We start from the raw sequence: 10,000 nt of genomic DNA, 5'->3' as shown, positions 1-10,000 counted from the left end.
AAGTACTATATGTGTGCGCATGTGCATACATACATGCTGTCAAATGTTTTGCCTGATACTATTTTCTTAAGAACTTGGTCTGTTGTATTAAAAAAATTCTAGTTGTACTTAAGTATTTTTTAATGAGTTGCAGTGCTGCACTATCCACTGAGATACCCCTTCCTTCCCACACATGACTTAACAAACTGAACAGGAATGGGAACTTAGACCTCAGTCATTACATTGCTGCTAATATCCCACAGAATTTTTGATTCACTAATGTTTTAGTCATTCAGCAAAGAAGTACTGAAAGTAATTTGCACTATGTATCCAAACGGTGCATGCTGAGAGTTGCAGAAATACAAATTTTAAGTAATGGACTTGTGCTACACTTTAAATATAAGCTTCTGGCCCTGTCTGACACACATTTATAAAATATTATAAACGCATATTACATATTGAAGAAGGTAATTTGCATTTATGAATAATAGTAGAATTCCAAATATTCTACTTCTATGGCAATATAATTTAGAATAGGAAATGGAAAAAAATGACCATGTGCCAAATTCACAAGCTCATAAATAAAACAGTATTTCTTACCAAAACAAGATTTCTCCCATTTATATTTCCTCCACTCTGGCATGACATCTACAGCTTTTAAAAGCAGTTTGGCAGACAAAGGTGCTTATTTTCACTATAGTAACTAAATAAAGTTTCCTTTTAGTTCATCTGAACTCTATTTTTATTCTCTTAATATAAGCAACATTTTGACATTACTGATTACAAAGTCTCTGCTGTAAACAATGAGTTATATATTGGTTGCCATTTTGTTCATTTGCAACATTATAAACAGTGAAATGATAGTGTTTATGACACAGTGATTTTGGTGAAACTGCTAATGGTTATGGCAGTCTTGTAAGCACCATTATAAACAAAATCTACTATTTGACTAAAAAATACAACTAATGACTACTTCAAAATGTTTTTTCTTTTTCTTTTCTACTTGCTCTGTGCTTAAGTAGCATTGAGATAGCATCATCATTTTCTATAAAACAGCCTCCTACACTGAAGTCTAGAGTACATGCCACAAAATATGTGACATGTTCAGTCTTTTGAGTATCTTTGAGTCTGTTAGAGCCAGTGTTATTTTTCATGTGCCCATTCAGAAATAAGAGAGAATTTATACTATGAGCTGCTCTAGAAATATTTGAATGTGCTGTAGGCAGATTTGCAGAATCCTGCAAGCAGAATCTAAGATGAGCTATTCACAATTAGTGCCACTTCAAAGCACACATTGTGGACATTCATTAATGCATAGTCATTAAATCTTTAGTGTGAGTTTAAATGGAAAGGTGTTTTAACTGGAAGGTTTAAAGAATGTTTAGTTATGTTCTTAACTGGATATGATCATCTGGTAAGGCCTAGGAGGGGGAAATATCTCTAATTTCACAAAAATGCAGCATAATGCAAAACTCAGCATATGCAGTAACCCAGCATTTTAATTTCCTTGAACCTAGTAGCTGTTGAACAGTAACTCTAAAACCAAAATTAGAAGTCAGTCTAAGTGCCATAGTCCCCAGTCCTCTAACAATGTCTAAACGGTACGTCAGTTTCTTTTTGCTTGTAACTCTACATTATGTATTGAATTTGATACAATGGGTGGAATAGAAACAAAGACAAGAGATATGGCATAAATAGATGATGGTGTGAACAGTACAACTGGGCACCAGACACATAGGAAAGATGTAAGAAGTGTATAAAACAGCACACTATTGCTCAAATCTAGATTACAGACCACAGATGATATTACATGTAAGTCTTAGAATGCTCCTTGTTTAAAAAAAAATATTTAGGAGAGTGTTAAAAGAAGTATTATTTCTCTTGTACCATAATAAGTGTGAGAAAGTGGACAGGACAGGTGATGGGCACAATAATGGGATGTTTTGGAAGAAGTACAGTTAGCAGAAAATTAAAGTTATTACCTTTGTTTATGGACATTTAGTATGGCCAATTCCAGAGTATAGCATGCCCTTCTGGAAATCTCATCAGAATAACAGCACAGAGCAAATCTAGGCAATTCAGATTACAGTGACAAAGCCTGTCACAAAAGGTTAAAATGGAAGGCATATGTAATCTTTGGAAAATCAAGCAGGAAGGGGTGAAAGGGCATGATAGAAACAATACAGACTCCAAGTGGTTACTGTATTTCAAACAGGCTGTGTATGAGAATAGGGTGAGCATATAATAGAGACAACTCACTGGGGAGCTATTAGGAACTCTTTCACAGAAAGTCTGGTAGCTAATTGGTGCTACCTTCAAAAAGAGGTACTATGGAAAGAAATAGTAAGTGAATGTAAGAATGCATGAAACAGGCATATGACAGCCCTAACAAGGACTTTAGCTGGCTGGAGAGATAATCGCCTTGGCAAGTAGGACATTCAGGGCTTATTCAATTAAAATAAGCAGAGCATGCAACCATCTCACCTTTATCTATCATCATACTCTGTTTGTTTCATAATATATAAATAAGAGAAAACATTAAATATGAAACACACATACAAACATGCACACTCAATCTGCATGTGGTAGAGTAGGGTAATATTAGGAGTTAGTTTCAAACCTGAAAGCTGAAGAAGCAGCAGCAACACAGAAAATGTGATAGGCTGGGAGCAAAACATATTGACTGGGCAAAAAAAAAATATGCATTGTTGCATGAGATGAGATAGAAAAGACAATATGAAAGGGAAGGCCAGAGTATTTGCATACACTGAGGTTTAAGTGGGAAAAAAATCGCTGTCCTAAAGTTAGGATGGGTAGTCGTACCTCTCTACCTCTTTGAGCAAGAAATCTGGACAAAGTTATAGACAATGGGGTGACAAAGGTTGAGAAATAGGGACACTTTTTAAATATTGCTCTTAAAAATGTAGAAAGTTGATAGGATAACAGATTTTGCATTAGCACGACTTTTCTGAAGGGTATGAAGTCTGAAACTGAAATATCTGTCAATATTTTCTGACTTCAGTACTCAATGATTTCTCAAAGATTGGCTAGAAAAAGAAAATTTTATGAAGCACAGACCAAAATATGATGGAAAAATCTGGCATTCTGTGAAAATCTGGACAGTTGAGTGGTATATGGGTAGGGGGTGGTATCATACAGAATGTTGAAGTAGAAGATGAGATAAAATTACAGAGAGGGAAAGGATTCAGGATTTGTAAGAAGAGCAGACTTGAAAATTCAGTAACCAGTGTAGAGATGGCAGAAAGACTAGTAGTAATCGCTAGGTGTAATATGTCAGTCCTGAAAAGCTTATTGGTTCAAGGATTATTCAGTATGTGACACACGGTATTATAATGGCTTCTAGAAACAATTATTAACAAAGAAATGAAGGGAGCAAGAAATAGAATAACAGAGTCATATTTAGTTGAGGATGGGTGGATTTAGGAGGTCACACTACTCCTGAGGGTAGGAGGTGTAGGTAGGAAAGAGGAGAATAGAGGTATGGAGAAAGGAAAAGGACAGGACATGTGACAATGGGGCAGGAATAGCTAGTAAGTAGTACTTAGTGCATTTTAGAAAGGTGGAATTTCCTGAGTTGTATATCCGGTATATAGCAATGTAATATTCTATAGCATGATTAAGCTATGCCAGTATGTCAGAAAAGATTGGGATTCATTTGTGATATAATAGTTTCTATGCTAAAAACAGAACTGTAAAACCTTGTTTGAGTTTTGTTAAATATGCATTACGCATCCTTTTGAACTAATACAGTAGCTGAACCTATAGGGCTGAATCCCTGACAAATAGTTTTCTTAACTTTCCTGTATTCACCACCATTTAATTTGTTATGGCTGCCAGTAATTCTTTAATCCCTTCCCCATGCTGCTGAAATTTATCCCCTCTGTCACTACATGAGGATCTTTTACCTTACTGATAGTATTTTTTATATGTAGGTGGTAGAGGGTGATAATAATTAGGTGAGCTTCATCTAGCAGGGAGAGGCTCCATTTTTCTTGAATGGCCTACTTTCCTGGTTAGGCTGTGCTATAGTACAGCCAGGGTTGTATAACTTGCATATGTATACAGTTTAATGAAAACATTACTTGATTTGCGCATGTGCTTGAGGTTAAGGCCAGGTCTCCATTACAGGATGATCATGCTCTGGAAAGTTCAACACCATTCACCCAGCACAGGAAAGTAGAATATTTGTTGTTTCATCTTACACTGGCACCACTACTCAGGCCTGGAATGTCTGCATCATTGTCAGGGGAAAAACATTTGCAACATAAGAGCTGCCTGCCTGTGACAAATATTAAGACGGTTTTATCAATGCCATGCTGAATGAGATTAGTTAGGACAATGAACAGACAATTTAACAAGAAAGTAGTTTGGGTGAAGGAAATTCTCATCTTAGATGTTCTGTATCCGTTTGCTGTGTATTGCATTTTTGAGCAACTGATTAGTCTTAACCATAGATGATCTGACATAGCTATAAAAAACATAAAGACCCTGATTTAAAAGTAATGACAAGCAGGTTGCATGCAGGAGTGCTTTGAGGTCTACACGTATTAGTTTCATTGCATAGTTGGTTAAAAATGCCAGTCCAGAAGTACTTGTCCAGTTCTGTTGGATTTTGAAGCTATTGCAGTTGTAACACAAGGGGTATTGTTTATGTAGACCAGTGCAATTTATGTTCTAAATTTTATGTTGGTAAAACACAGAGGCGTTTTAGAGACAGAATGGATGAGCACCTTTTGGATATAAGACATAAAAGTATGAGGAATGCCCTAGTGAAACATATTGTTGAAAACCCTGAGCATACATTTCTATTTTTTGGAGTTGACCAGGTGGTCATGACTCTAATTTAGCTTCATATTTTTGCCCTATCCATCATAAAAACTGATTTTCTGATAAATCAGTGAGGATTTTGTTTTTTGGAAAACATACACTGATGTAAACCCTGTTTTTTTTTATATCAACTTTCTAAGTGAATTAAAGTAATACTTAATTATCCCCGATTTGGGGCATTTGTCTATGATTCTGGAGTAGAGAAGTTGAGACCTATGCCACACAGTATTTGTATAGTATGATGTTGCTGTTGAGAATTTGTTTTTATTTTATTCGTTTGTTAACAAGCTAAAAGCAAGGCAAAATTGGGTGTTTGCAGACTCAGCCCAGTAGTCATGCTTGATTAAGAAACCTGCCAACACATGCGCAATGCACAAGTAAATATTGAAGAAATCAAATCAATAGCTATAGCATGAAGTTTGTCAATGGGTCATTGCCTTAAACTTCTGACCTTAGATGCCATACAAGAAAATGGTAAAACTGCAAAGTTTGCAAGTAACCAGACTAACTGAACCCATCACTGTATGTCACTTTGGACCTTTACCCTTTCAGAGCTATTTACTGTACTCTACTAGTCTACACTCACACTCACTGCCTACACCATCACCTGTACCCCCGACAGATGCCCCGCCAACGGCCAGTTATTAAATGGGTACGCTCCCCACGGAGACTGAGCTCACTAAGCCAACTCCTAACGCACTCAGAAATCTAAAAAAACATAATGGAGACTGTATATATTTTGTATATGTTGCTAAACTATGGGACTGGCTTCCAGTAAATAGCAGAAATATTTCAACTCATCTCATGTCATCTATAGTTTAAAACCTCATTATAGAGATACCTCTCAACAAAATTATCCCGTACTTGTAATAAGCCCATTACTAAGTTCCCTTATTTATTTATTATTTTTTAACTGGGAAAGCCTGACTTGGAACTAAAACAATTTTCAGCAGAGGCCTGGGGAGAAATGATCCATACATGTCTTTGTAATGTGGGAGGAAACCAGAGCGGCTGGAGGAAACCCACACTCCACACAGAAAGCACCCCAGCTGAGAATTGAACCAGAGAACCTTTTGCTGTGAGGCGACAACTCTACAACTGCACCACTACATCGTCCCAGCTTAACCTATCAATAATTTGAAGAAATTTCAATTAAATCATACCTATCAATAAATAGTTCTGCCTTTGTACCAACTGCATTACTAAGTGTTCTCCTCATCTCATGCAGTGATATCAAGCAGACATGACAAAGTTCTCATAAGTTTACTTAAATAATTTCAGGCTTCAAGTGAGTTTGCATAAATCTTACTTGCTGTCTATGTGCTAAAATTACAATGTGACTATATACCTACACTGTAAAATATTGCTGAATGTTCTGCTGATGTGTGTGAGCTTAATATGCTGTAAATACTATATTCTACAGATGTGTGTGAGCTTAGCATGCTGGAATTACTATGCAATATATGTGACACAGTGATCACGTGTGTACAATATATAATCCTAAGTGTTATGTAGTGCATATTTACTCTTTGCTCATGCAAATGTATGTAATGTGGAGACAATCAAAGGCAAATAAATTAAATACATAGCTAAATCATGCATTTCCAAAATAATCTGCTGCAACATATAGAAATTTTGGAGGAAGGTCATCATGGGAAGCAATACCCTGAGGTTTGTTGAACCATAGCAGTAATTTTATTAACAAACAGCCAAAAGGCCTTAAATTAGCATTTTTGAAAAGGACTCAAAACCACGTTTGTGACAGGCTGCAGCTCTGTGTTGTATTGCATGAAGCAGTTACAGGAATGTACGTCACCCATCTTCAAAATGTTGAATAAGCAATTCAGCCACATGTTCAGTGGAAAGGAGTGGGTAATGGTCAAGTTCAAAAGTAATGTTACACCTTTACTCACGAGTTCCTTTTCCAAACACGTCAGTATAATATACTATGGAAGCCTAATGTTTATCTTCTCCTTTCTAACATTTCAGCCTCTCTGGCATGTATAGCAGTGATTTCATAATGCCTTCTAGACAATGCCTGCAATGTACATGACCATGGTTTCTAGCAATTGCTCTCTAATTGCCCTAAGGAACAGTGCTTGAAATTACTGATCATTCAGTGCTCTTGTAAAACTAAGACATCTCAGATGCCCATATTGCCCCCCTCTGTATGATAGGAAGGGCTAGGAAGTATTAATGTGAACAAATATGAACTGCTGTCTCTTACTGTGCATCTACTGGGTAAATGACTGGCAGTTGCTGCCATTTCTGTAGAATGTCAGATGACATAAAGTGTTGGGTAAAGGTTAACAGGATATATTTTTTCACTGAAAAGGTGTTGGGTTATTTGAATATACCACCATTGCAAGGAATGAAGTTCAAAGCTATGGGCTGTGATTATGGGTGGATTAAGCAAGTGATTATCAGACAGGGAAGCAAGAAATCTTAACAGATATTAAACATAGCACATATGGGCAGAGTACTTTTGAGCAGTTACATAATTTGTTGTGAATCTATATAACAAGAAAATGTTCACTGTATACACATGTACAAAATACAAAACATCTGTAGCAAAGTATTCAGGGAAATTTAAGACAAAATGGTACATGCATCACATTTTACAAAGTCATCACACCATTTATTAAAAAACACTGTAGTCAAGAATTAATTAACTGCATTAGTGACCACGGTTATAAATCAATTTGTCATTCCTTAGTGCATTTTTTAATTATTCCAGTTTGTTCTGTAAAATTTTCAATAACCTTCTGCTTGTCCAGTACATTTACTACTTCATCTTTTGCATTAGTGAAGGCTTTTCTTCAGGCGTACAGCACAGCTTACCTTGTTTTTATTTTTATTTTATTTATTTATTTTTGACCAAAAGAATGTATTGCTCTTAGATGTTCATATATATTTTAATTTTTCTTTCTTTGCAGTTATTCATGCTAAAGTTAAAGAGGTACAAAAAAGTGGCTGCAATGAAGTAACAACTATGGTAGAGGTGAAACAGACTCTCAAGTCCTCAATACCCATTCCATATTCTTTAGTACCTCTAATTACAAACTCCTCCTGTCAATGTCCTGAGATTGCTCTCAACCAGGATGTGCTGATCATGTGCTATGAGTCACGGTCACAGTAAGTAGGACAAAAATAAGCCAGTGCATGTTTCTGTTTAAAAGGAAATGTACTTTATACTAAATAGAATTTACATTAAGAATAACTTGTTTTTTAAGCTGATTCCTTTTTTTAATTTGCTTGAACTATCTGTGATTAGCAACAATCAGTAAGCTGTATACTGGGGAGCTATGCTTCTCTCCTGGTACTCTGAATATCCAGTCAGGTACTTGGCTAAAATTATAATGCTTCTCATGTGGGTGTGATACATGCCTCAGGTGTCATTGTGACATGGGTGTTTCAGAACCCAGAACCAGGAAACTAGACTTAAGAGCGAAGTAAATGCTATGAAACCAGAAATCTTAAAATGTCTGTGTATGTTTCAGCATCTTCAGCATCTGGTGAGACATTACAGAAAAATGCATTAGGAGGTGTCACTGTAAGCTGAAGCAATCATCTTACCCTGCAGTTAGTGCAAACCTAAGAATGACAATATTTAACTGGAGAGAAAATATGGGGTGCATCAGAATTATATCTATTGTTCCATAGTTACAAGTGTCTATTCAGTCTACCTAGTACTAACATAGGTAGTAATAATATGGTGTTTCTCTCCAAGGTGGCACAGCTGTTTGGTCCTGTAACAGTGAACTTTTCTTTTGGTGTTAACTACCTAATTCCAGCTAGTGTTACTAACAACAAGCCATTAGCTGGCTTTTTCTGATTCAGCCTGCTTTTTGGATTGTTTCTTTTCAGTGCACAGACATGAACTGATCCTGCTTCGCATGCTTTATCAGTCGTGTGTCTTATACATATATATATATATATATATATATATATATATATATATATATATATATATATATATATATGTATGTATACACACACACATACAAAATAATTGCTTAGAAAAATGTTCTTTAAGTGTTCAGATATACGTGTCATATTACCGGGAAAATTAAACTTCCTAACTTCCAGACAACCAATGGGAGGTCAAACTGTAGATAAGCTTACAAATAATTTCAAACATTCTACAACGTGACCGTTCAAGTCATTATCAGTGGAACATCAACATTTATTTCTGAAAAGACAGTAGTGGTGGCACCAGAGAGTCTGTGCTATTGTAGGTTAAGGAAGACTTGTGCAGCTTCTGTTGTTAAGCTGTTTGTTGGTGTTGTAGACACAGTCACAGACTTTAGAGCCAGGGTTACAAGTTTGAATCCTCCAAATCTCTCTCTATTTTTTATTATACCATTACTTAGAGGCATGCACCCATTTGATATAATGATTGAAGTGTCGTGACAGGGGCCTACATTTTTTGCTGGACTTTGATTTTATGCTTGAGAGAGACAGGTATTTATTTATTTACTAGATAGGCATAGGTAGCAATGCATTATAATTTATTTAATCATTGTATTGCCTGTTTTAGTTCCTGTTGGTGGTGTGCCGGGGTGATTATTTCAGCATATTCTTCTTTTTCCTCGATGTTCCATTGATGATATCTTGGACAGCTGCTGACTGAGACATTCGATCAAATCTGTGCACCCCCATATGTGTCAATTGAAAGTTAGGTTACTGGGCTGGCATAAGGAACATAGAAATAAGAAACAAAATTAGGATAAGTAGAAAGATTTGAATGAAGAAAGTGTATATAATGTTTTCCATTTACTGGTGAATTTCCTACTAAGTGGCAGCTACTGATATGATCTTCATTATCCACACTACACTATCCAGAGTAAGGACTGTTAAGATTAATTAGCTGCTTTTTTTTTTTTTTTTTTTTTTTTTTTGTTGAGGAGGTCTGTCTTTCAATCTACATCCAAATCCTGCACAGTGACTAGGTAAGGAAAGTGGCAGGCCTTATGAAGGTGAATTAATGACCGTTACATTGCAAAAACAGAGCATATGGTTAGGGTCATTGTTTGAGACTGCATGTATATTATATAGTGATGTTATTACAGATTGGAGATGTATTCCCCTATATATTGCACATTTTACTGTACAAGCCTACCAATGCATCTTTTACAAGCATAGATTTCAGCATCTCGGTTAACCTTCACTA

General features: G+C 36.0%; 1 protein-coding gene across 1 annotated transcript in view; it reads left to right on the top strand.

Annotated features, from left to right (window-relative positions):
• Nucleotides 1-10,000, top strand: part of SFRP4 (secreted frizzled related protein 4) — a 195,637-nt gene that overhangs the window by 4,409 nt on the left and 181,228 nt on the right. The window contains exon 4 of the mRNA XM_044065016.1: nt 7,764-7,962. Within this exon, the coding sequence (XP_043920951.1) occupies nt 7,764-7,962 (199 nt within the window). The remainder of the gene's footprint in view (nt 1-7,763; nt 7,963-10,000) is intronic.

The sequence above is a fragment of the Protopterus annectens genome, chromosome 3.part0 (assembly GCF_019279795.1).
Source record: "Protopterus annectens isolate FY-2018-M chromosome 3.part0, PAN1.0, whole genome shotgun sequence".
Classification (NCBI taxonomy): Eukaryota; Metazoa; Chordata; order Ceratodontiformes; family Protopteridae; genus Protopterus; species Protopterus annectens.
This window is presented reverse-complemented; position numbering and strand designations above follow the sequence as displayed.